At 36.6% G+C, this 27,669-nt stretch overlaps 1 protein-coding gene across 1 annotated transcript in view; it reads left to right on the plus strand.

Moving 5' to 3' along the window:
• CAPZA2 (capping actin protein of muscle Z-line subunit alpha 2) overlaps nt 1-23,800 on the plus strand; it is a 41,996-nt gene extending 18,196 nt beyond the window's left edge. Inside the window, exons 3-11 of the mRNA XM_027682189.1 lie at nt 6,570-6,633; nt 8,611-8,662; nt 9,351-9,414; nt 10,005-10,211; nt 11,419-11,498; nt 14,205-14,283; nt 17,794-17,865; nt 20,720-20,782; nt 21,690-23,800. Of these exons, the coding sequence (XP_027537990.1) occupies nt 6,570-6,633; nt 8,611-8,662; nt 9,351-9,414; nt 10,005-10,211; nt 11,419-11,498; nt 14,205-14,283; nt 17,794-17,865; nt 20,720-20,782; nt 21,690-21,830 (822 nt within the window). The 3' untranslated portion in view covers nt 21,831-23,800. The remainder of the gene's footprint in view (nt 1-6,569; nt 6,634-8,610; nt 8,663-9,350; nt 9,415-10,004; nt 10,212-11,418; nt 11,499-14,204; nt 14,284-17,793; nt 17,866-20,719; nt 20,783-21,689) is intronic.
• Nucleotides 23,801-27,669: the final 3,869 nt, after the last annotated feature.

The raw sequence follows: 27,669 nt of genomic DNA on the forward strand, positions 1-27,669 counted from the left end.
CATCCTAGTAAGTATCCTAAGGATTTAATGAGCACTTGGAGACAGCGATGTCTAGCTATCCAAAGCAGAAGCCAGTTACATTTTCTTTAAACACTGAAGGGTTTACAAACTCAAAAACTATGTTGATGTTTGCAGTGCTGACGGAGCATCAGGCATTGTATCTTGCAAAGGTTTGAACCTTAGACTGTGTTCCTCAATGTGTTGTTACATGTGTCAATGCAAAATTCATTTTGGCTGGTAGATGTCAGAGCTGCATATCGAAAAATAATGGTACAGCTCAAGCTGAACTCAAACCACAAGTTTGAATCAAACTCAGAACTTGATAAAACTAGATAAGTCAGTCAAGTGTCAGTCCAAGTAGTACAAGCAGGATCCCTGAATGACTTGTATGTTATTGTGAGTGTGAGTTACAGGGTCTTGAGAGAATTGGAACTTACCTAGTTTAAATCAGTTTAACTGTTAATATTTCTGTAACTGTGGGTTAATTGTGAGAAACCCCTGTAGTTACCTGTAAATAGAGTGGGTCAAGACAAAGCCATTTGTTTAGTTGCCTGCAGACAGGTTTGCAACAAGAACTACAGCAGAAGGCATGTGTGAGAATGGACCTCTCTGGACTCTTTACTGTTACTGGAGCTCCCTTCTCCCCAGTGCGATATCTCATCTTTTTTTTGCCAAACATAGGTTCCTGTGAATGGGATATTTATTGTGTTTTATAAGATAGCTAGGTGCCCTCAGGAATCTGGAATATAAATGCATAATATACAGTGCTTTGACATTGTGTGCTATAACACTAATAAAAGTAACTTCTGGAAGCTCTTTTTTTTTTTTTTTGACCCCTGTGGTTAGCAACAAAGTTGTTTTTGAGTGAAAATGTATTATGGGAATCTTTTACACACCCTCCCCCAAAATTTTCGTGCAGCTTTTTAGGTAAAAAAGGCTTTTAATATCCACTTCTCTATTTCATTTTTATTGCTGTGGAGCAGTGAACTTTAACCTGTTACAAATGTAGAGGAGGGTGGGTCTCCCTTCTGCAAGGAGTTCACAGCTGAATTTGAAATAAGTGATGTGTAGGAAAGAGTAAGGGCAAGTACGTGGTTTCACAGCATCTTGCTTATCGGCATGTTTTTATTATGCAGCATGGGTGTTGATTGAAGGAGTGAGCTGTCAGAGTGCCTGGCAAATACAGCCATGTTTCAGTTAAGTTAAAAAGGGAAAAGAAAAAGGAAAGGGGGGAAGTTTTAATTCCCCTGTTACTCTTAGGTGTACCTTAGCAGATCGAGAGGAATGAGCATGCCTTGGCGGAGCTGACAGTGGTGTGGCACTGTGGAGCCCCGCACTGCTGCGAGCGCGTATTCCTGACCATATATAGGCACATACAGCACAGAAGGTCGGGCTTCTTCAGCCAGTGTCACTTCTGATGTGTCAGGAACAGGAAGAGCGGTTTGGGGGCATTTGAAGTCACTACGTATTACTTCTTTAAAAGAAAATAAACTTGAGAATGTCTTAGGCTGGAAAAGGTAGAGGAGTAAGATTTCTCAATGTATCTGATGGGTGTCACACATTGAGAGAAATTAGATTGTGAAATAAAGGCAGAAGGTTGAAAAGAAAGATAGATTTAGCATAACTGTCACCATTCAGTACATTACTGCATTTTTCTGTGCTTGTGCAATCTGAAAACTGCAAATACTGTTGTAACTAAGTGTAGGCATTTGTTGACAGACCAATTGTTTTAATCTCTAGTCATTATGCCCAATAACCGTGCTCATCACATACAATAAACCTGTCCTTTTCTCTTTTGCTAAACTTCTCTGTCTGAATTTTTACCTTAACTGAAATAGTTTACTTTATAAAATCAAAAAGCTTGTAACTGATGTGTTGAGTAGCATTTGGCTTCATTTGCAATGAGAAAGTAAATGTTGCTAGTTCTTGCCTACTGATACCAGGGTTCCATTTAAGCAAGACTGAGAGTGGTGTATATGTGAAAATTGGAGAAAGAGAACGCCTACAGTGCAGAATGCTTCCCTTCTCAATGTTTTCAAAGTATCTTTTTTATATTTTTTTTTGTATATAACTTACTCTCAACTTCTGTATGATTTGTCCAAATTAATATTCAAACCTGCACAAGTTCATGTTTCATAAAAACATATTTAGATTGGGGGGGTTTTGCATTCAAGAAATTTAATATAATAAATGCGCAGTTCCTTACATAGGCTTGTGGTAAAAGCTGCCTTTTTTTGAATCACTGATGACTGGATGTCAGGTTTTTGACACTCTGAAGACTTTAAACTGAAAACAGTGTCCATAAATCAAATCTTGGAAAGCTACATCAATAAAACACTGTCTTCAACTTTAGGTGGTGTTTCAGGAGTAACTAGAGTAATAAGTGGAGAAACTTCAGGTGTTGTCTGTCTTTACTTTTGAATTTTCTCAAGAAATACTCAACTGTAACCTAATTTTTTGTTACTTGCTGATACCTGTGTAAGGTTCTTGTACTGTGTGTGAAGGTGCAGTTCTCTTGGGTGAAAAAGGGTTTGTCACTTAGACTTTTAAAATATTAGGTTGTTTCTGTTTTGGCCTATTCAAGTCAATTTTTAAAAGTCTCAGTGTATTGAGTAATCAGCATTGGTTGCAGCTGTAATGCATCTGATTGACATATTTTCTTAAAACAGTTTTCAGCAGAAAAGGTTCCTGTCTCAGCTGGACTGAAGTGCAGTTGAGGTTTTTTGCCTGTCACTTTGTATTACAAGTTATGTGCCTCTTGCTATATGTGCATTCTTAATTTATTTTTTTTAGTTGTCCATAAACACCACATTTTATATGGACTGTCCCTTTGTTTTAATTGTGCTTCCCCAAGTGTTAGCTGAGCCAGAGGCTTTTAACTGGCAAAAGGGAGAGATTTTCATCTTGTTGGGGCTTATGGAAGTGCATTCATTTATCCTTCTGCATAGTCTGGTTTTGGAAAACAGAAGCCTCTTTTAGAGCATTTATTTCTGGAACAATTCAGTGGCAATAAAGCTGTAAGTGATTTTCTGTTGTAATGTGCTAAGTGAGACTACTGGATTTAATTCTTTTATATGGGCTCCCTGCATGTATGAGTTGGGGAAATACGGCTTTTTCAGATAGTCATCATAGATAAGTTAATTTGGCTTAACTGCTGAAGCAAAGTTCATTACTTTTAAATTGGCTTCACAAAGGCAGGTTAACAAAATGCAGAGTCTTAGCTGACAGATGCAACTTCTGAAGACACCTCAGGTTTTTTGCTTCTATAAGCATGAATATACTTTATACTTGATGAGATGTTCATTGCAAATTTGGGTGATTGTGTTTTTGTTCTGTGAAAAGTGTCATATATGATGAATTTTCACACTGAAAAAGTTCTTAATGAGGCATTGAATTTACTGGTAAAATGTTCATTTAAAATAATGTTTAGTTTGGTCTGTCCTGAAGAAGCATCTGTTACTGTTGAATGTTTTTGAATGAATATTACTTATACCATAGCTAATCTGACTGATAAGAATAGTTTTTACTGATAGCGAAAAAAGAAGCAAAAGCAGTTTTATGTTACCAAAAAAGCTGAAAATGAGGTAGTATTCCAGTTTTAGTACAGACCTAATATCTCACCTTAGAGATGTTACCAGTTTAAAACATGCAGTCATTCAGAGTACAGTTTGGGCACCCAAGTTTTGCTTATATAGCTTCTGCCAGCCCAAAATTGATGGACTTGTTATTTCAGGGCTCCAGATGTCTCTGAGTCTTGTTTTTCTGCTTGCCCAGAGCTAATCTGGCCTTGGCAGGGATGAGCAGTCCTGTTCACCTGAAGTGTTCCTTCATCTAACTTTGAGCCAGGAGTCTGCTGCACTTAAGTCCAGTTGAGACAGGAAGATATTTCTGCTGAAAGCACACAACTAAATACTTGCTCTTAAGTGTGAGCCCCAGTCCCTTACTATTGGTGGTTATTGGTATCAGCCACCAAGCCCCACACTGTCCCATCAGTGGGATCAGGAAGAGAATCAGAAGGGTGAAAGTGAGAAAACTCGTGGGTTGAGATAAAGAGAGTTTAACAGGGAAAGAAAAAGCCATGGACAAAAGCAAAGCAAACCAAGGAATTAATTCACCACATCCCATAGACAGTCAGGTGTTCAGCCATGTCTGGGAGAGCAGGGCCCCATCATGTGTCACGGTGACTTTAGTAAGACAAACACTATCACTCCAAACATCTCCCCCTTTCTCCTTCTTCCCCCCCCTTTATATACCGAGCATGATGTCATATGGTATGGAATATCCCTTCGGTCAGTTTGGGTCACCTGTCCTGGCTGTGTCTTCTCTCTACATCCCATGGACCCCCAATTTCCTTGCCAGTGTGACAGTACAAAAAGCAGAAAAGGCCTTGGCTCTGTGCAAATGCTATTCAGCAATAACAAAAACGTCTCTCTATTATCAACCCTGTGTTCAGCACAGATCCAAAACACAGCCCCATACCAGCCACTGAGAAGAAAGCCCCAGCCAAAACCACCACAATTGGTCATTTGGTAAAATGTCCTGATAGAATCTTGGAGCCAGTCTTCCCCTTCTCCTTCTTGAGTGCTTTAATAGTATCATAGGTTAGCTGTATTTCACATCCTTTATTTTTCTTTGGATTGAACATTGAGCTGCGTACAGTGCCCTGACTTCAGCAGGAGACGTATGGAGTGTGCAGATTGGTGGTTGGGATAATCTTGCTAATGCAGATGAGTTCCTTTGGTTCAAAGGAGACAATCCAAGTCTCCTTTCTTCTTACCTGGCCAAGTGCTTTAATAAGTTGCCATAGAAGAAGATGCTCTTGTCTCTCTGTCTCTTTTGAGAAGAGTAAAGCCTGTTACATTTATCTTAGTATAATGCAAATTCATGTTTACAAGGAAAGAAGAGTTCTGATGTGGACATTTGAGGTAGCAGATAAAGGCTGTCTGCAATCCAAAACATAGCATTCAGGTTAGAAAGTTCGGAACTGACAACTTTTCCATTTCCATTAGCAGCTCTAGTGGTGGTGTGCTGTTAGTGAGCTGAAAGCTGCCTCGGCTAGTCACTTGAGGTTTTAACACTGCTAGTGACGCAGCTAAGCACTCTGTCAGGGTACTCTAAGCTTGAGTCACCTCTCCTGGAGACTGTTGTTTGAAACTTGGGCTGTGTCAAGAACCAGGGGCCTGAGCACTGGCTGTATTGCTGCTAGTAAAAGCTGTTTGCAAGTCAGTTCAAGAGCTTTAGCATGCTCAGACAGTTCTTTTGTAGTTTCAAATACATATAAATGTGTAAATGCAAAGCATTCTTTGGTTATTTTTAGAATATGGTGGTTCTCAAACACCTTAATTTCAAACAGTGCTCTCAGAGAGTGCAGACACTGAATCTCCCAGCTCTTTATTCCACAGAAATGTAATTGAAGGTGTTAGGAATGGGAACTATGATTGAAGTGGTATCCTGTATTTGAATAGCAACATCATATCAAGCATGCAAGAGAGCTTAGAGTGTCTACTGAACTTGGATGACTGTAAAGTATGAAAGATAGGAACTTTTGTCAGGTGAAATTAGGGAACCAACATTTATTTAATTAGTTTCTGTAGTGGGTGCCCATAACAGTTTAAGGGGGAAAGAAGAATAAATGAAAGCAAGTCTGCTGAGTGACATTCTGCAAATAAGGTAATAGTTGAGAGATTTTAAGTTCCTTCACATTAAAAAAGTATTTTTGTGTTCCTTTTGCAAGCACATGTGTCTGTAGCTGTGCAGTCAACCAGGTCAGGGGACTGGTCTGAGGAAAAAAAAGAGCAATAACCTTTCTGATTTTATTCACTGTGTTATTGTACAAGGGCTTGTGCAAGCAGGAAGGAGAAAGCCAGGGCAGGTGCACATACTTTTAGTGGAAATACTGGCTTATGCTGTGTTTTCTCTGCAAGAAGTTGTGGCTGAAGGCAATTGTTGGAGGACTTGCATTAATTAGGATCTCAAGGTGGTTTTTTTTAACTATATCTGTTGATCCTGTGGCACTAAGAGGTCATAGGTAGATGCAGGTGAAATTACATGTTTTAGTGTCTATGCAGTGGTTTTAAACTTGTGTAGTCTATCAGTTACTGTCTTAACTGTGGACCTTTTGGAAAGTATAGAACCATAGCATGTGTAGTAAAATTAGAGGAGAGGCTTTGAAGATCAAGTGTATCTTCATCATGGTTTCTGGCTCTCTTGGATTGTGTATTGATTCCCAGGCATCCATGGACTGAAAGTTAAAATAGATTGTGAATATATTATTGATTTTATGTGTTATATTCATCTTTTTCTTTTTGCCAATAATTACAAAACATGAATGATTCAATTTCTCCGTCTGCTTCCATCACATATAATCTCCTTTATTCTGTCTGAAGAGGTGGAACTTTATATTCTGTGTTTTTGATGAAGACAGGAAGTTAAAATAATCCAAACAAATATGTGAAACAGTGGGAGTTGAACAATTTCATGTCTGGCTATTAAAATTACATAATGCATGACTGGTTTGAAGAGGAACTAATACAAGTATATACAACTACATGATTGTTTTTGTATTTAAGGTGCGTATAGCGGCAAAATTCATAATTCATGCTCCTCCTGGGGAATTCAATGAGGTGTTCAATGGTGAGTATCTGTCTGCTCTGTCCTTTCACTTAAGGCATCTATATCCAAAATTGTATTGCTGATCACTCCTGAATTTCATGTAGTTTACATAGTAGCAGCTCCCACACTATAAGAGCTGGTTTTGTAGCTTGGCATAATAAGCTTTTCAGTCAAAGATAGCTTGAAGTTTAAATGCAAAAGGAGGAAAGTACTACTTTTCTTTGTGATGTAAGAACAAGCTTTCTCTTCGTTTTTAATCAGTCATGAATTAACAGGTGCTGGGGTTTTCATTTAGAAACCACATGTACTAGTTTTAGTCTTTGATAAACAACTATATTTTTCAACAGAAATTAAACTAGCGGAAATTAAAATGGTCTTTTTTTCTGTTTTAAGAAGGAATAGCATTACAAATACTTAACCTTGAATATACAGAGGACTACTGCCTAATGCCACTTGTGGAAAGAATATTAATCTTCTCCAAACATTTCTGACCCCTTAACTTCTGGGCACACTTCATTTTAGAGTGTATTGGTAAACTGAAAGGAAATTTAAAATTACCTTATCTCAACTCTTGTTGCCGGAACTTTACCTAAGATGTTACTTTTCTTTAAGAATTGTTGTGTTTGTCTGGCATCAAGATATGTGGGCATACATATTGTATAAAAAGGCATATGTTTTATAGCTGTGGTTTACAAATGTCCCTGAAGCTATTTAAATAAAGAAGTAAATTAAGTATACTAAACCTGTGGTTCAATGTCAGACAGGAGAGAGCTTAAACTTGTTAAAGAATGCAATTCTTTTACAAGTCTCATTTTTGAGTTGAACTGTGACCAGCTGATTATTATTTAAACTTAACTAGTACTGCATTTGTGAAGTGAGCAGTTGGTGAGCAGCTTAACTCAGCTCCCTGAAGGTTATTAAAATTTCTTACAGTAGTACTGCTATAAATTTTGTTATTAAGCTAGTTCATAGGTGCAACTACCTGCTCAAAAATAATACGTTTGAAAATACATAGCAAACATTTGATCATAAATGTGCAACCAGTGTTCAATGAGATTCAGACTGCATACTTAAAAAGAGAAAGAAAACTTTCAGTTCCAATTCTGTAAATTGTGATTTTGTTTGGTTTAGGGGGGTGGAGGTAGTTGTGGAGTGTTTTGGTTTAGGTGAGGTGTTTTTTTTTTTTGGTTCATTTGAGGAGGGTTTTTTTGTTTGTGTGTTTTTTAAAGAAAAAATACTTCAAATACAGTCCAGGGTGGGGTTTTTTTCACTTCAATGATACCTTGGCAATATTTAGAAGAGTTTAATATGGTATGGCGAGACTAATGATTGGTTAGCTTATGAGCAGTGCATTAAGTTATTATTAAAACAGTGCCTAGTAAATAATAAGGAAGTAAGTCAAGTACATAAATAACAAACTTGCTCCATAGTAAATATGAAGTTATTCTGAGGAGAGTATTTACTTTATTCTATATTCATATGTTTCTTGTATGATGGTAGAAGAAATGCTGTTGTCATATATTGTCCTCTGACTAGTAGAGTGTCATTATGGAACAAGACCAAAATTGGTAAGGCTTAAAAAACAGTAAGTGCAACACATACCATATAAGTGTCATCAGAATACAGTAACAACAATATAGTGTGAGGGATTCGGTATTATACATCTTTAAAGTGAACTTGTTAGAATTCTGTGCTGTTCTCATTCAGAACTTCTCTAAAAACTAGTTTGACAGATTCCTAGAGCTATCACACAGCCTGTCGAATATGGCTTATATCTGCTTACCAGACTGTGTTGGAAGAGATCCATTTCTATACCATTCTTTTCATTTTGTTCAGTCAAAATTATGAAATATGAAGCAATAAACTGCCTACCTAGAAACTCAGTGGGTATGGGGTGGTTTAGGTTTTTTGCTTTGTACAGTCTGTTGACATTTGTTATGTGACTGAAACAAGTTTCTGAGTTAACTGTACTTTTATGTTGTAAATATCTCCTTTCAGATGTTCGGTTGCTGCTTAATAATGATAATCTTCTCAGGGAAGGAGCAGCGCAGTAAGTACCAGATGCCACATACTCAGTTGCATAAAAGCAAGATGTTTTTTCAGTTAGACTATCATAATCAGTAAGTGGTTTGTTTAAAAGATGTGTGCTTGGCAAGTAAAACTCTATTGTGTGTGTTGGGCATCTTTGATCAAGATTAAATTTTTGGCAGAGGAGAGATCTGTGTTGTATCCTAATGATTAGAGCAGCTGTTTTGGAAATGGATGACCTGGATTTTGGAATTAGTCCCCACCTTTTTGGATTTTGTTTCTGTTTCTTAGTAGAAGTTACTCAACATCTTAGACCCTACTTTTATGTCAAAACATTATGCCTACTGTATTTTATGCCAAAATTCATTTCATCTGTAAGAACAGAGATGTCTGGCTTAGTAAGTTGGATCCCTGTTGAATTTAAACTTTATCTCATCCTCCAGTTTCTATGGGTTACTTTAAAGCTTATGTGTTTGTCTACATCAGGTTAGTTTTGAACGTATATCTTTGTGAAATGGTGTTTAGAATCTGTAATATGAGCACTGAGTGAACCAAGATGATTCCAAGAATCTGGGCCTGCTAGATAATAAAGAATTGATATTTTTTTATGCATCATTGCTCAGATTATTAGCTATTACTTAAATATCTTACAGCTACTAAAGAAAAAGACTGTGCTTGATGCAGCCTTTTGTTGTTTTTTTCTCTTGTAGTGCATTTGCACAGTACAACTTGGACCAGTTTACTCCAGTAAAAATTGACGGTTATGATGAACAGGTATGAATACAACTAAATACTTGCAATCTTCCTTAAACTCTTAACGATGTTCTGGTATTGGAACATTTCTTGGCAAGAAAATTAGAAGAAATGCATCTTCCCCACCAAAGCATAGAGATTGTGCCCCTCCAGTAGTACCAGTTCCATAAGTTAATCACATAGGGGCAACTAAAAAGGTTGAAATTTCAGTCTGCAATGTTGGCTGAATTCAGTCAGATGTGTTTTGGAGCTGTAAAAATAATTTGCTTCATCTTCAGTACTAGAAGACATGAATTTATATCTTGCATTGTTTGTTGCAGTAAGAGGGTAAGATTCAAATTTGTTTTCTGAGGCAATGTATCACATTAGCCTTCTCTCTTGCTATATGCATGTTTTGTATGCATACAAAGTGTGAGTCTGGATGTGAGTAGGCTTCAGTTAAATGTCAGATATAATCAGATTGGACATGGCATTTCTTTCCCTCTTTATTAAATAGCAAATGTTAATAATTTAATTAAAATGTGTATAATTTAATAAATTTTATATAATATAGATATATATATCTATATAAATGTAAATGTAAAATTTTAACTAAAATTTTAATAACCCAGGTTTTGATAACAGAACATGGTGATTTGGGAAATGGAAAATTTTTGGATCCCAAGAACAAGATTTCTTTTAAATTTGATCACTTAAGAAAGGAGGCTACCGATCCTAGACCCCACGAAGTTGAAAATGCCATAGAATCGTGGAGAAATTCAGTTGAAACAGCAATGAAAGCATATGTGAAGGAACACTATCCAAATGGTGTTTGCACAGTAAGTGCTAAATTACATAACCACTGTACCACTATAGATAGAAATAAATTTTAAAAAAGTAGGTATTTGTAAACCAGGAAGATAGCAATTTTGACTGTAAAGAACTTAGTCCTGTCAGGAATTCATACAGGGAAATAAGGGAAGGCTTCAGAAGTTTAATATTTCAGCTATTGGATTATTAGTAGGTGGTTACTGTAGGTCATAGTGAAGACTTACCTTTCAGTTTTGAAGCATTTTTATTTAAATTTCGTAAAGCATTAAGAGCTTCTGAGGACTACTGCAGGTTGATCCCACTGGCTACCTGGCTGGTTGCTTGGGGTGGGGGAGTGTGGGAGGAAGGGGCTGGCGGGAGGGAGAGGAAATCCATGATACAAATGTCTGCCTTAACTTAGTTTACTGAAAACTGTCTTAGTAGAGCAAACTGTTTTCTCTCCATCATATCTCCTATATGTCAAAGTGCTGTATTCTTACCAGCAGAATTGGAGGTTCTTACGGCTTCTTAAAGTAAAACCTCTCAGTCTGGACTAAAATGGCATTCATTTGCTGTTACAAGCCCTATGACTATTTAAACCTCAGCAAACTGATCTACTGGTAGCTGTCCTGTGCTTTATGTTGATGTGACAGAAAAATTAACTAGGGAAAAAAAATAAATCAGTTGCTGAATTGACAAGTTGGATTGGATTCCCAGGCAGTCAGATGAGTTCCAGCTCCCGTAAAGGAAACCAGATTGGATGTTCATTGAGTTAATATTTAGTAGTATTTGATTTTGGGGGATAAAGCAGAACAGAGGACCAAACCTGCCCATTTAGTTAACTTTTTTGCTATTCTGTACAGGCTTAAATCATCATTTAAGTGTAGAAGAACTGGTGTTTGAAACCAGCTGGTAATATATATATATATAGCCTCTGTAGTCACTGCTATAGGCTTAAAATTCCTATAGTTGCAGACAAATGAGTTCACATAAAATTCAGTTAAGATGTTTGACCTTCAGGTTTTCTAATCTTAGATTTTTCTGCTTTGTAATAAACACTTTTAATGTTTCGTGTATGAAATATTATGTAAGAACCGTAATGGTTATAAAATGAAATTTTACAGTTTAACAGTAGTAGAACCAGATAGCTCTAAGCAGTTTGAGCAAGATATACTGAAACCTGGACTCTGTTCTTTTTTTTACTTTTTTTACTCTTCTTGTTTTTTCTTAATTCAGGTGTATGGTAAAACAATTGATGGACAGCAAACCATTATTGCATGCATAGAGAGCCATCAGTTCCAAGCAAAAAATTTTTGGTAAGTTTCTGTATGATACACACAGAATAAAATACAGCAAACTGATTAAGTGCCATATCACTGATAATCCTTAGTTCAGAGAAAAAGATGAGTACACATCTTATATGTGACTTTTTTCTCCCTCCACCCCACTCCACATTTTTCTACCAAAACTGTAGAAATGTCTTCCTTCGTGGTAAGTAGAATGTGAGACTGCATGCCTGCATCTCCTTAGCGGAATTTATAAAATTCCATATCACACTGGCACCAATACCATGGCTGTATTCCCTAATGCAGTTGCTTTTGTGTGTGTTGCTTCCTTTGTGATTGACAGAATAAAACCAGCTTCTCCTGTTTTGAATGTCTTAGAGAAGTGACCAGATATTATTTACAGTAGGATTTGAGTGATTAATTTTTGTGAGAGGTAGGTCAAGATAATTTTGGATGAAATGAACTCTTACAAACTGCACATTTCTATTTTTTCTGGACTTGGTTGATAGATGTTTTCCACAGTCTGGAGTGAACTTTGGATAGCACCTTACAGGAAACTGGCCAGAGTTTAAATATCACAGTATCAGGAATGGGTTAAGGAGGTTATACCCTAAAGATAACTAATATATGCAGCTGTCTGAAGAAATGTATTTATTATTTTATTTGCTATTTTGCATCTGCTTGAAATTTATATTTAGTAATCCCGTGGGTAATGACTGGAAGTGCAGAAATCTTTGTTTTCTAATGCTGAAGGTGGATATTACATATACATAGTAATTTCACCATGCGTATATATCAGTTAAATTATTTGCCCAGTACAGCGATTTTTATTGAATTGGTACAGCTAATAAGTTATTTTTCCTATTGATTTAAACTTGACTAGTTAAGTCTGCATGTTTTACATCAATACTAAAAGTAACTTGAAATAATAATACTGATTTTCTTTTTCGTTTGGAAGTGTGAATGAATTTTGATATTCCAAATAGTTACTTTAATATTATAGTCTTTAAAGAAGAGAGATAGATGTGTAGCAACGTTGTATAGAGAAAATGTTTCTTGGAAGTTTTCTTTATTAAAGTTATGGGTAAATATTTACCATGTTTCTAAGAGTTTTTCAGGGGGATAGTCAGACTCTAATTCTCTTTCTTAGCAAGTTGTAATAATGCATATTGATTTGGGGGGATAGGGGAATGGAGAAATGGATTCAAAGTTAACCAGGCTCCTCAATGATCCAGCGGTATGTCTGGATATCCAGCCCAAGCTACAGGCAGTATTTATCCTCAAGGTGTCCTAACTTCTTAGGCATTTGGAAGACTGTCAACCTACCATGAGAGCAAGTTTGTGGATGATAGAAAACCAATACATACCAAAGAAAAATACTCTATGATTATCTGAAATACTATTAATGTAGTAGGATAGATGCCTTATTAAAGAATGTGGAAGAAAAGGAAGGATAGTTAATCTCTTGCAAAACATCTGAAGTCAGCAGAGCCAAATAAAGTAATAACATTTTTTTTACCTCAGAGCATCTTTAACTCCTTTAAGGGCAAAAAAGATATCCCAGACTGGAAACACTGTGGTCTTCTTAACTTCAAGGGACCACAAAGTGGCTAAGAAGCAAACAAATCTGTTAGCTAGCTATTGAATCCCAGGCATCTAAAAACTATACCTGAAGTGTAGTTCAGCATGTAAGCTTTCTCATAACCAATGGGTTAGTCTATAAGGCTACCAGTAGTGTCACTGAGTTGGGCAACCTTTCAGTGTTTTTTCAGTGATGCTAACAAACTTCTGAATTGTCTTAGTTTGAATTTTCAGTGATAATTTGGAATTTGTCTGAAATAATAACCAAATGCTTTATAGTTAAGTTATTGTTGTTTGTATCTAAGATGTGTCATTATATAGATTCATTAGTAGCTGTTAATTTTAGTATTTTATCTCTTTCTCTCCCATTGTTGAATGCACTGGAACTTACACCTAACATTAGCAGGACTGGAACTCCTATCAACTTTCTTTCCTTCTTTAAGTGCAAACACAAGAGGAATCAAGGAGAGCTGTAGTGCATTCTTAATACAGCTTCAATGTACTAACCTAATCCACTAACCTCATAACTGAATAAGAAAATGTCTAGTCTACAGGAAAGAAATCAGGTGAAACTGCACTCTCCTCATACTGTTTTCCAGATGTTTGAAACTCCCTTTAAGCATTTTGACAAGGATACTGAATTTGTGGAAGAGAACTGGAAGGAAATAGTTGTCCTGGAAGGGAAATGCTAGAAGAGCTGAAAGGCCTAGTTACAGCTCAGCATAGCAGAAAGTCTTGCTACTTGAATGTTCCTTCCATTCAAGTTTTTGATAGCCTGAGGTGAAGCATGACTTTGATTGATCCAGCAAGTCATCCAGGTCCTGGAAACAAAATATTGACTGTAGATGCCTAATTAATGCTGAAAGACGGAAAGAACACTGGAGGCTTTAGGTATTTTCAGAAGTTAAGTCCTATTCTTAAAATATCCTTACTAATAAATCTCTTTGGTCTGCACTGAAAACTGAGGTTAAATATTTTGAAAAACTGTTCTGTTCTTCGCTGATAGAGGCTAAGTCTTTAGGGGAAGATTTTGTGCATCTGTAGTTGCACTGCAGATTTAATTCTCTGGTTTCCTTTGACTCTTAAGTGTATGTTGGGATTTTTTTTCTTAACCAGTGGGGTGACATCCAATTTCTGTTTTATTGTTTTTTAAAGGAATGGCCGTTGGAGGTCAGAATGGAAGTTTACAATCACCCCTTCAACCACTCAAGTGGCTGGCATCTTGAAAATTCAGGTATGCTTATCTCAAACTGTGTCCTGGTCAGTAAAGTCTCCAGTTATTACCGAGGGAGACTCAGGCCAGTGTATTAAATATGTTAAGAGAATTTGGGTTCCCCATAAGCAAAGCAGCAATTCAGTTACATGTGAGTGACTTAATTGCATATTTACCTAATCCTTACAAACACAAAATATGTGTTTAATGTAATGATTCAGAAGACTTCAGAAGGTGTATTCACCTCAGCTAGGCATATACCTCTTTGGTTTCCTATTTCTTGAATTCATGGTGGGACAAGTCTTTCCTGAGGATAGGCCCTCTCTGAAGTAGAACTTTTTTTTTTTCATTTTAACTAATAATAGGGTTTTTTTCATGTTATCCTATTGTTCGGAACCTGTGGTTTCAGCAATTGCACTATCAGAAATTTTTTAATCTGAGTCTTCTTCATTCAGAATTTGCCCTTCCTGTTGGCTTTAGGGCATTCAGAAAGGAGGAATTTGAAGCAGGCAGAAGTCTTGACACCAAAGGAAGTCTGACTGTCATGTGGTAGGCAGGGAGACGACTTCCTGGATTAGTTCTCTGGAATGTGTATGCATACTTTGCAAGAGTTTATTAAAACAGTTCTGGGATCAAGGACTAGAATCTTAGTGCAGTTTGACTATCAGCATAGTACTTTATTATGTTTTTTATAAGATACAGATCAAGTTCCCTTCTTCTGCTCTTTTTGTGCCCCCATGAGTTTTGCTCATCCTTACTGCTCAGTGATGATTTCAGAAGGAAGATGCAAAGGGATGTTTTTCTAGCCATAGCCTGAGGCTAGGATGATATTTTAGGATGTGGTAGCTGTGTTCAGATCCACCCAAGCAAGGGAACCTGAATCTGATTTCCCATTCTGGGGCACATTCCATAACATTTGTAATGACAGTCAAAATCTGGACACCTGTGATTGTGTTGTCGGATCACAACGGTCATAGTAAGCAGCACCTTAAGTAACTTCTAGGCTTCTCAAGACTTTGTCACTTAAATTCAGCTTGCAGCAAAACAGACATTTTCTGCACAGCACACACTTTTGAGTAAATGTCTTCAGAGGTTTTCCAGAACAAGGAGGCAGGTGTCTACCTAATTCTATAAAAGATTAGCCCAGTAGCCTAGAAAATAGTTCAACCAAGGAACTTAACTTCTAATCAGCTTTTCAATTTGGGCACCAGCTGATTTTGTCTTTTCTTACTATTTCACATAATAAATCAAGTAATTATTTACATTCATTAAAGTCTGTGTTCTGGAGAGTGATGAGAAGTTCTACTTTTATTGCTTGTATAGGAAATAGTTGTTTCACCAAGGAATTTTGAATTCACTTTCAAATTTTTGCAAATTGTGTACAATTTCTTCAGTGTATGTGGGAGTGATCCCCTTTCATCTCTCAAAACAAACAAATAAAAAAGGTGCTTTTAATTTTTTTTTAAGGAGCAAAATAATCTAGAATATCAACTCCCTAAAACATGAGTGAAATTTGTGTAATTTCAGTGTTGTTTGCAAAATCTTTGACAGCAATATGCCATTGCCCTATTTCTGATAAGGCCTTTTATGAATAAGTTGGGGGAAATTGCAGCATCACAGGTGTCTTCAGCATTTCTAAGATCACTTGCACAATTTCTTCTTTTTTTTAATTTCTCTTTATTCTAATACAGGAGATTGTCAACTGTGAGTCTCTTCCATTGTTTAATTTTCTTTTTGTTCTGTATGTAAGGGGAAAGGTAACAGCAGAACTTTTTACTAAAACTAAGTCCTTCTAGTGCTTAACATGTTCAAACTGTGCATGGAAAACTAAGTGTACTGGTTACTAATTTTATCTCTTAGATAATTAGTTATTCACATCCCTCCTAACTTAACCCTCCCCAGAGGTTCTGTTCATAAACATCCTCCTTCTTGTAGTCTTCTGAACCCAGACCTAGCATTCTAGAAAGATGTCAGTGCGGAGGTATAGTACAGAACACTTATGTCTCATATTTAGTTTAAGATATAACACATCCCAGAATAAGATTTGACTCTTCATCCCTGTTAAGATTTTAGGCCTGTTTGCCAAGAATATGATTCAGTGACAGATAAGATGTTTGTGCTGGGGTTGGCCTGAGAGCACAGAGGAGGTTTGGGCCCCTGCAGTGGATTGTCATGGACAAGAGGGGAGATTTATATTTCTTTGGGTTTTGCCATTTCATTGGGATTCCTTAAAATTTTGCACTGATTAGGCACTTCTCATCTTTTCGGAATTGGATTGAAAAAGGTTGGCAGAAGTTTCACCCAGCAATGTTTGATTTGAAAAGAAACTTATTTTGTGGTTAGGTTGATGCCTTTTGTTGCAAAACAAGTATTTGACAATAAGCAAAATAATCACGTAAGATGAATCGTAGGAAATAGTTTTTTCTCATATAGGAAACCTTTCTTTTGCAATGGTATTATAGCTCTCTTATTATGTGTCATGTTTTTTCTATTGTTATTTATAAAGATGAGAGTCTTTTGCACATATGATCACAATGCATATGAAATTACACTATTGTGCATTAATCTCAAAATTAAAATGTTATCTTGTCTAATAGGGTGAGACACAAATGTTTCATTTTCTCATATTGTCAGCTATATTAACTACCTTGACTTTATCAAAATTGTAAGAAAATCTTTAAAGATACTTGTTTAAATGTCAGCGACCTGCATAACTCTTCTATATCAATTATTGTGAATGATTACATGTAATTTTATATATGCTTCCTAGTTTTTAAGTTTTCTAACAGTTGCATTAGGAACTAATTGTTTTCAAATCCTTCCCAACTGAATTTAAAAGTACTAAAGTTAGCTTGGGGTAGAGTTTTACTAGTCTCCTCCTGCAAAAAAATCAAGGAAGCTGTTCTGTAGATACAACGTTTCAAGAGTAAATAGATATTATCCTGCTTTGCAATCTAACCTCAGCAGACTTTGTTCCAAAGAACTCCCTTGTCTAGATAAATACCAGCTTTTGTTATGAGCCATATCTAATAGAGGAAAATATCAAACCCAGGCAGATCCAGAAAGGGAAGCCTAATGTTGCACTGTCCCTAGGAAACAGTTTGGGGGAAGCAGAACAACTTCATAGTGTCCTGAAACCTTGCCAAAACTATTCTAATTTTAAATATATCTTCACCATTTACAGTAGTCAGCTCTATTCATTTCAGGCGTTTCTAGTAAGGTCATGTAAATTGTATGTTGTCGTCTTCATTATGTTAATCAAAACCTAAACTTCTTTGTATGAAATACTGCATAAGGCACATCAACACAAAAATGTTTCCAGAGTATCCTCTTTAGTAATCCCCCTCAAAAATAGTAAATTCTACAATATTTTGGTTTTCCTATTTGCTTTTGTTCTGTAACATTTTATATGCCATTTTGGTTGATTTTTATAGGTTTGTTACTATGATAAATAACACAATACTTTGATTTTCCTGTTATGTTGTTGATCTGTAACATTAAATGCGAGTTTTTTTGTTTAATTGTCTGTAGGTTCACTATTATGAAGATGGTAATGTTCAGCTGGTGAGCCATAAAGACATACAAGATTCTCTAACAGTGTCTGTAAGTGAACTTTAAGGACCCTAATGGGTATATTGAAGTGACTTCTTAATTTAAAAATAAAAGCAAGCTTAAAAAAAGCTCAGAAGTTTGGAGGCAAGTTTGTTCTTCTGCATGCATGGGAATTAATGTTTTAATTTACAAATATTTTGCATGTGATATTTACTACTTTTACCTAATATGTAGTTAGTGTTTAAAAAAAGTAAAAAAAGATAAAATTAATGTATGCTTGCATGTGGCTTGTATAAGTTAAAATAACTTTGATATTAAAGCTTTAACTAGCTTGCTGTCAGTCTTTCTGCACTTTTGTTGTATTTAAACTTTTGTCTGCCGAGTGACCTATAGAATTAATTTTGGAATATGAGGGAGGTTTGAGTTATAATAACTGACTTTAGTAGGAGATTGCCTCCTTTGCTTGCTAGGAGAAGACCAGTATGCTAAAAATAGTAAACAAATGCTACCAGTTCAGAAGTAGTGGTAGGTATTCTCTTCATTTTCTCCCTGTCTGTAGCTGGTGCTGTCAGCCTCTTGCTTTTCTGTACAAAAAGCCCTTTCACAGATGCTTTAGCTTGAGAAGTATAACACACTTTATATTTAAAGCATCATCTTTTTCAACTTCTTTTGAAATGGATCATTATAGTAATGAGGAGCAAACAGTAGAAATAAAAGTTGCTTGGAAATAGTACCAGATGAATCTTTTAAGGGCTGATAATGTTGCAGCATGAACAATTACTGCTTTTGAAATAATGTGTTTATAATTGTGTTTATAAGCAGTAAGATTTTCTGTTGGAGTGTTTTTTAATAAAACTTAAGCCAGTGAGGTTAAACTGGCAAAGAGAAATTGTAAAAGTGAACAGTAGAAGTATTTTAATGATAACGACTAGCAGTAACCGATTTGGCTCAAAAGCTCAATTCATCAATAAAGAACATTGTTTATTAATACAAAGCGAGGCTTGTTGGCTTTTCAGTTGCAATAGCACCATAAAGAATGGGGGAGTGTGGTGCCAACTGATAACACTTCTGGAGCAGTAGATATAAAATTACTTTTGACTCCCTGAGCAAAGGGATCTATTTAGTCTTTCATTCATATAAGAGTTATTTCAGGGAAGATTATGTAGATGCAGTTCTCCTTTCAATAGCTTTTGCTTCACTTTCTGTTGGGAAGAAATTTAATTCTGTTTTGCAATTCAGTAAAGCAGCAGAAGACCGATGAGCAGGAAAACATCTTTTACATAACTTTGCTAGAACAAAAGCAAGTATGCTGCTGGTTACGAATTTTTAACCTTGGCTTTGAGCTTTATAGAGGGCAGAGGCTGTACAAGTTCCTATTTCACACAGAAGAAATGGTAGGTAGATTGACCTACCAGGTAGGTAGGAGTCTCAATGGCTTCTCTTTTTTGTTATTGCAGAGAAGCCATTTTACACCATCAACAGGCACAACTGAAATAAATGAGGTGTGAATAATTTTGCCGAAGGTTATTTTCTTATCCCTTATTTTTCTCTGAGACAAATAAGACCTCATATCTCTGATTTTTTCCTTTCATTAGCAGAGCCTTTGAAAGCATTGCCCCTGTTCACTGAAAAGTCAAAACCCTTTCCTTTGTTTTTCTTGGTCTTTGCTGCTTCCTTCATCTCTCTTGCAATGTCCAGGACCACTTTCACAGCTGCTAAGTGCAGTTTCACTGAAACTTTGAAGCAGTTATAGTTGAAGTTGTCAGTTTTCTCCCGGTCTTTGCCTTTGTAGGAATGAGGGATCACATGGGACAAGAATACTCCTACCTTTTAACAGCTTCTGCAAAATCACCTTTGGGAATGTCTCCAATGCTAAGTTGGAAGTTTGGAAATTCATGAACTATCACTTCCTTCTTGAGACTTCTTTCAAGCACTTCAGCTAATTTGCCTCCAGATTGACTGGTGGAAAATGTTTTATTTTTAAAACAAATGTACATTTGCATCCTTAAACAGTTTCTTGGCTTCCAGCCTCATCCTTTTCAGTCTTCATGAAATTTGGGCATAGTGTTTGCACCCTGATTTTTACAAGATGTATTTGGGGATGTTTCTAGAAGACCAGGTGTATAAAGTCTAGTGTTTTCCTCAGCTTAGTCTCCAGATTCAGAATCACAGAATCTGTTGAGTTGGAAGGGACCCCCATGGATCATCGAGTCCAGCCTTAGCCCTGCACAGGACCATCCCCAAGAGTCACACCATCTGCCTGAGAGTATCATCCAAACATCTCTTGAACTCTGTCAGGCTTGCTGCTGTGACCACTTCCCTGGGGAGCCTGTTCCAGTGCCCAACCACCCTCTGGGTGAAGAACCTTTTTCTGATATCCAACCTAAACCTCCCCTGATGCAACTTCAGGCCATTCCATCGGGTCCTGTCACTGGTTGCCCCTCCTCTTCCCCTCATGAGGAAGTTGTAACTGCAATGAATGTTCAGAGGTGAACATATCTGTTTTGGTTTTATGGTTGTCTTCTGCTATAACTTCTGGTTTAGCTGGTGCTTCTTAGATTTGTACTGGAAATGTAGCATGCCAATACTTGGCATGTTTTTAGAGACTTGTGTGTGCATTGTCATATTTCCAAATGCTGTTCTGTTCCGTATGTCTTTTTATCATACCGTAGAATTTTTAATCAAAATATTTTAATAAGCTCCATAGTAATCTTTATGCTTGTTGCAGTTTGGCTGAATATGCCTTTTGGATTAATGTTTTGTTCAGTTTTCGTTTAGCCACTGAATATGGTCAAGTGTTCTCATCGAGTCTACCTGATATTATTCATAACTATAGGAAAAACATAATCTAACTGGTCCTAGAATTATGCTGTATATCAGACTAATTCAAATGCTTTTTTCCTAGAATGAAGCCCAGACAGCGAAGGAATTTATAAAAATCGTAGAGGCTGCAGAAAATGAATATCAGGTATGTTGGAAACAAATGCTGTATCCTTACTCATAGTTATAGCATTACCATATACTTAGCCAAAGCCAGTATTCTGTAACTAGCAAGCTTTTGATATTAAGATAATGCAGTTCCATATATATAGATAACATGCTGCTGTTAACTCTGTCTTGCCTTTCCATACCTTTTAGGGATTGTGCTCACCTACTTACCATTACAGTAGAAGTAATTTTTTGAGAGCAGAAAAGCTATTAGCAGGATCAAATATCAGCAATTCTGATCTCTTTAAGCATTAGTGCATTCCTTAAGTGGAATTTTTGTACAGATTCTGTTCAGAGGCTACTCGGACAATTTTGCTAAATATTAATAGGCATTACCTATTTCAATTAGTCATTTCAAAGTTAGAAAAGTGTAACTGTTCTGGATACTCTCTGCAGAAGTGGATACTCGTTCATTCAGGTCTTGAACATAAGGTAAATTTAGACACTATGTTCTGTCAGCTTGAAAAAAAAATGCTCTTTAATAAAGAATTTTTAAATAGGTATAGTATGCATTATATTCAAGTTCATACAATGTTGTGGACCGGCTTTACCACCTTCCTAGTAAAAACAGCTGGGAGACTTTGGTGTCTGGAATTACTGATGTACGTGCTAACTCTGATCAGCACTGTATTCATGCTGCTGATTAACCACACTGGTTTGCTGAAACACCTTGGCTATGGGCAGGTTTATTACATGTCTCACTAATTTTCTTCACGTAGTTTCAATCTATATCTAACAGCTTTCCTTCATAAAATATTATTTTAATTTAGCATGGTTTTATTAAGCCTGTTTAAGAAGTAGCAAGCTTCTCAATCATTTAATGTTTATATAGCATCCTAGTTCTGTTCTTCATGTGTCTTTGTTTTGTATGACTTTGTGTTTAACAGACTGCTATCAGTGAGAATTATCAGACTATGTCCGACACTACTTTCAAGGCCTTACGTCGACAGTTGCCAGTTACCCGCACCAAGATTGACTGGAACAAGATCCTTAGCTATAAGATTGGAAAAGAGATGCAGAATGCTTAAAGTGAACGTTGCATGACTGGATCGTTTTAGTGTCCTTGTATACAAATAAAAATTATTACAAAAAGTATTTGGAACTGTCAGATCACCCAGTCAGCATGGGCTTTTGCCATTGAAAATCACTGTAAGTAGTTTGGTTAGAGCACAAAGCTTAGCTAATTGACTTTTTTCCTTTTTCCTTCCTTTCAGAGGGTTGCAACTTCAGTATAGCTGAGTATCTTCCTTTAGAGTCTCTGTTGTACCTTTATTTTTTTATAATGAAGAGACCATGCCTTTAGTTTTCAATTACACGTTAAGAACAGTTTGGAAAAATATTTTTGCATATGATAACCCTTTCTCTTGCTTTCATGTGAAATGGACAACTTCCAAAATTTGCTGGGTTCCTTGTGGAGATCAGTAATGTGCATTTCTAGGTCAAGGTCAACATGGAGTTCGCCATAGGTGCTGTTGTAGAAATCGTCTGTCTGTTCATTTTATGTAAAATTGGGAAAAGCGTTTTCTGTATCATTTAAACCTGTCAGAAGACTTACCTAGCTAGGTCCATGGTAGCTAAATTTTTTTTTTAAAGAAAAGGCCAAGGTCTAATGCTGTTTTAAGACTTTGAAATTAAATAAAAGTACTTACTCCAGAAATGCATTTAATGCTTTGTTCTGACAATTACTTAAATGAGCTCAAACTCCATCTGCCCTCGAGCTTTTTTATCATAAAGCTACAAATGTATTATAACAAGGCATATTGTAATATATATAATCCTGTACTCATTACTATGTCTGTTTATTTTTTCTTGAATTGAAATGTACTAAAATTCAATGTGACATTAAAATGCAAATTTTCTATTTATTTGAGTATCAGATTCCTTCCTGATATAGCCTGGTTTTAGTGTTTCTAAATATTTTTTAAATTCTGCTTAAAACAGCCACAAACTTGTGTATTTGGAGATTGTAATATTATCAGTTGTTTCCATCTGCATTTAAGAAACATCTACACATGGAATTCTACTTAAAACAGGTATCTTTTAGCTTCATATTGGCTACAGAGGATGGAAGAAATTACAAGACCAAAAATTAATACATGTGTCTGGAGAATACCTTCCCTGATGTATCTCATATTGAAAATGTATGTCAGGTATCTAAAAACACAGACTCCATTATAAATGCTGTATAGCACTTCTATGAAATGCATAACTTTCATTTTTAATTAGATAAAAATTTGTTCTACAATATGCTACATACTTATATGCTCATGATGGAAAATTAAAAAGCTTTTTTATTTTTGAGAAGGCAAGTATTCATGCTCACTCCTAAACAGTAAAGCTTACACAAAGGTTTTATGTCTTTGTTTACAGCATGATTTAATTAACTACCTTTAACTCTCAAGTTACAGCATAGCAAGAGAAAGAGTCTAGACTTGGTACTGAGTATAAAAAAGTACACACAAAGTAGTTTGCTGTTTGAATTGTAATAGCAATACTCCAATATTCTGTTCTTCAGTGCTCTCTTATACTGGGTTATAGACGTTCTTGAAACTGCTGCTACTTTACAGTACTAAACTGTACAGTAGAAGAATGGGATTTGTTCTACCACAGTCTTCCTGGAGAGTTGCTCTCTCAATTGTCTTTGTATATAAGCTACTGACCTGTGATGTTCTTTTAAAATCAGCTTATAAAAGTAGTATGTGAGCCAATAACAAATGCTGAGTCATTGTCAAGTCAGTCTGTCAATCTTAACTAAGATCTAAATACAAACCTTCTTCAAAGAATTTCGTCCAACCTATTTGAGAACAAGCTAAACAGCAGTGAATGGAGAACTGTTAATGGGCAACAATGGTGCATATAACTTTTCTAGCTGTTTAGAATGTTGTGTATGACCAGAATCAGCACTGGCTAAAAGTCAGAATGCTATTTTTCTTACCTGAAATTAAAAGTTACTTTTAAATATATTCCTAATAAAGAGGTATTTTACTGTGAAGTACTCCATTACTGTATTTCCCTGTTTATTCAGTCCTGTGATAGTCTTAATTCCTTATCTTGAAAGAATAGCATCCTTCAGGTTCAATTCTGCCAGTTGGATGACAAAGTAGATTTGTATTACTTATATTTTTTCTTGTTGTGGTAATTCTTAGTCTGTGAGATAACTTTACAGGTGGAGCACCAAATTTATTAAGTTATAGCTTCAATAAAGCCATGTCTAAGTAAATCAACTATTCTCTTACTTTTTCAAAATGGTGTTGTATCATATTCAGGGCGTAATGACTCTGCAGATGAAGCTGACCTGACTCTCAGCTGAGGCACATGACATATTCGGAATGCTTGATTTCTATCAAGATTTTGGATGTCACTTGCACTTTTTTTGTTTCTATCCCTACCCCTTTTAAATTGGAGAACTTTAGAGCTTGCTTGTTAGTCTTTAGGGTATTTTGTGTAGGTAAAGCACTTTCTCTGAGAAATTTTGCTATGGCAATTGTCTTAATGTGAATTACTACTTGTTTATATTCTATTTTTAAATATAAATACAAGCTTTGTATTGCAGAATGTTGATGTAATAGACATTATAGCTTGTAAAATGGACTTGTACAATGCTTGCATTTTTGAAGTGTATTACATCTTGTGCATCCTAGTGCCCCTTTATATGAAGGAATTTTTAACTTCTGCAAGTAAGCTGAACTTTTCTGCTTTTGGTTTCTCCTGAGCAGCCTCTTTTTGTATGACTGTCTTCAAATTCATACTGTGGGTAGAATGAAACTTTAAAATCATTGTCAGTTTGATTACACCGTTACTACTTCTTATGCTCTACATGCTGGTAACAATTCTGCCATCTGGCTCCATTGGGAACACTGCAACGCAGTTCATTGGGAAGTGGTCATTCAGCCCTGGGTTAAAAGCATTGCATGAGACCCAACATCCCAATAGATGTGGTTTCTGTAGGGGATGGCTCCAGCTGCAGCTACAGTAATGTAGTTTGTGCAGTTTGGGAGCAAATCCCTCTCTCATCCTCACTTGCCCCAGACTGGTTTGGCTGCCAAAGCCATTTTGGTGTGCTTGAGTTCACTTCCTTTTGGAGAACTTGGAAGTGGGCTCTGGGTATGCACCAGATGCCCTCCAGCTCTGAATGGTGACCCAAGTCAATAGCAGTGTTTCTTTCAGGCAGCTTGAAACCACCTATGTGTTGAAGATGTCTGAAGAATCAGACTAAACCTGGCCTTCAAATTTCCAGACTGTATATACCATGGGTATAGAAGTTTACATCAACTGTTTGATTCTGTGGATTCACTTCTATCGTATTGAATCACCTGCGGACACAGACATGGCTTCTGCTGCATTTGTTGACTGGAAAGACTGAAATTGTTCTTCATCTGATGCAACTGTAAACTAGGTTTAGATTAAACTTAGTTTGTTCATAACCTTGAAGTGTCAATTTTTGTGTGACAGTTACAACTCTAAATTTTATTTTAATGGGAAAATTTGCATCAGATTTTAACCAAAAAAAGTCAATTTTTCTCTCACATCTAAAAGAAAGGAACTTGAATATGCACTTTATTCCTTCTGTGAAAATGAATGCTTAGTATTTCGTAGGTTCTCTTATTAGCAATATTTTCCATTGCTACTGTGATTGGCTTACCTGTAAGAGGTATTGCTCAGCACGATGTTAGCCATGCGCTTGTCAGAAGAAAGAGTGGTAATCGTTGCCTTAAAGGATGTATTCTGTAAACACATTCAGACTTTACTGTGCATCTTTACTTTGCAAATCAATAAAATTGTGCAGGGGCAAATCTGTCAGGTTTGTTCCTCTTAACAGGAGTGTGTAGAGACTTTTGCCAGACTAGCTGTAGTTTGAAATAATGTCAGATCAGAAACAACTTCCAGCTTACAGGGTTGTAAATACACCTACTAAAGTAGTAGGTGGTTGGTTGGTTTGGAAGGACACCACCACATGCCCGTAATGACTTGTAGTAAATACTCATTTCAGTTTTGTATTTAAATGTGCTTATTAATTTTCAATGTCAAGTGTATACTGAGTACAGTTGCTTTAGGCATCAGGGAAAGAACTGAGAGTACTTCCTTTAATAAATAGCTTCCCAGTGTGCAACTCAATTTGAGTTACGCTTCAAGATTATTTCAGAAATTACTTAAGAATGTTAATGTAGAAGGCTGAGCCGCAACTTTGCCACACCATTGTGAATGCAAGACAAGCATTGTTGTGAGTCGGGGTTCAGAAAAACATGCTCAAAATCTCTTTCCTAGCAAGTAAAAATGCCCCCAGAGGCCTTGCCAATTACAGTGCAACAGCCTACTTCTGGTATATCTGGAACCTAGAATACTTTCCCTCAAACACAGAGAAGAGAGTTTTAGTCCTCTGAGGTAAAGAAAGGACTCGGCCTCCCTGGAGCAAATCTTCTGGCTTAAAGAAAATAAGGCTATCTGCTCTTTTGCAGATGAAGCGTTTATGAACCTAACTGAAAAATCACAGCTGCAAGCTCTTGAGTGCAGGAAAAATACTTAACATTCCTTCTCTTGGGATGTGGATGCAGTGGATGTATTTTCCTTGTGCTGCTTGAGCAGCCTCCCTGCCAAGTGTGCAGGCTTTCTTGGGTACTGGGTGGTAGTGTGTATTGTCATGGACTGGGCATCTGTTGCAGAGGCAAAAGTTAGGTGCCCAAAGGCAGAAATGTTCAAATTCTTGCTGTGCTGTGAAGGTGCTAGAAGGGCCAATTGTGCAGCAAGGGGCCCAAAGATTAGCCCTGGGATTTGAGACACTGTCATGCTGCCTTTTCCCAGGTAAGGCAGCACATCCAGTTGTTAACACAGGACATGTCAGTAAAATGATAAGAGGTACAAGATTGTGATGAGCTATGATTTTCTTTAAGGAAGAAAGGTGCCATGTGTTTCCACTCAACCAAGCCTGCCATTCAGCCTGGTAACAGGGAGCCTGACGCTGCAGCTCTGAGGAATAAAAGTTGCACTCCAGGAGCACAGGTCTGATGGAGGCTGGCACAGCACTCACAGACAAAGTCTTCAGTACACAGTGCCTGTGAGCATCAGCATATGCTGCCCACCGGTTTGGGCACACATGCTGCTCCTGAACCTGAGCCTTGCAAATGGCAGCTGTGTGCTTCAGGTGTTGCTCAGACTGTTCTCCCTGTCCTCGCAGAGTCTGTCTGAACCCAGGCAAAACTCTTGATGCTGCTGCCCCAAATGCCTCAGTGGCCCTTCTATTAATAACCTGCTATTTGTACAGTAACCTAGCACCTCTTTCTCCTGTCTGGTGGTCTAACCATGCAGTAATAATTTCCACATAATTTGGAAATTAGGGAAACAGACTTGGAAAAGGAGCAAGTTGATTAATAAATAAATCAATATTCAAAATAAAAACAGATTTTTTTTTATACATTATCAACTTTGCTGTGATACTTAAGGTTAATATCTGCACATGCAACTAGAGTAGAAATCTGAGCTTTCAGCAGTCATTAGCAGTTTTAAACTAAGTAGCAGGAAGAAAAATCTGTTTCATTCTTTCCTTTTACATGATGCCTGGACTGTCAAATCAGCTTTCAGATGCTGTAAAAGTTGGTAAGGTTTGCAAATCTTTCACTTAATTGTAATAGGTAGCAAAAACATGATTAGCCAAAAAGCAGTTTTGGCTAAAGATTCCAAATTTCAATATTCAATTGTAAGATTTCTGAACAATAGTGGTGTTAGAAATCTTTAAATCCTTGAATGGAATGCAAAAGTTCATCTTGGTTTTTATTCCACAGCATGGCACAATCAGCTGCATCTTCACCATATGTGGCAGGACAGACTTGTCTGCTCTGAAATAAATTGTTAAAGATTATCCTTCCTCTCCGT

The sequence above is a fragment of the Neopelma chrysocephalum genome, unplaced genomic scaffold (genome assembly GCF_003984885.1).
Source record: "Neopelma chrysocephalum unplaced genomic scaffold, ASM398488v2 Primary Assembly neopelma1_62, whole genome shotgun sequence".
Taxonomy (NCBI): domain Eukaryota; kingdom Metazoa; phylum Chordata; class Aves; order Passeriformes; family Pipridae; genus Neopelma; species Neopelma chrysocephalum.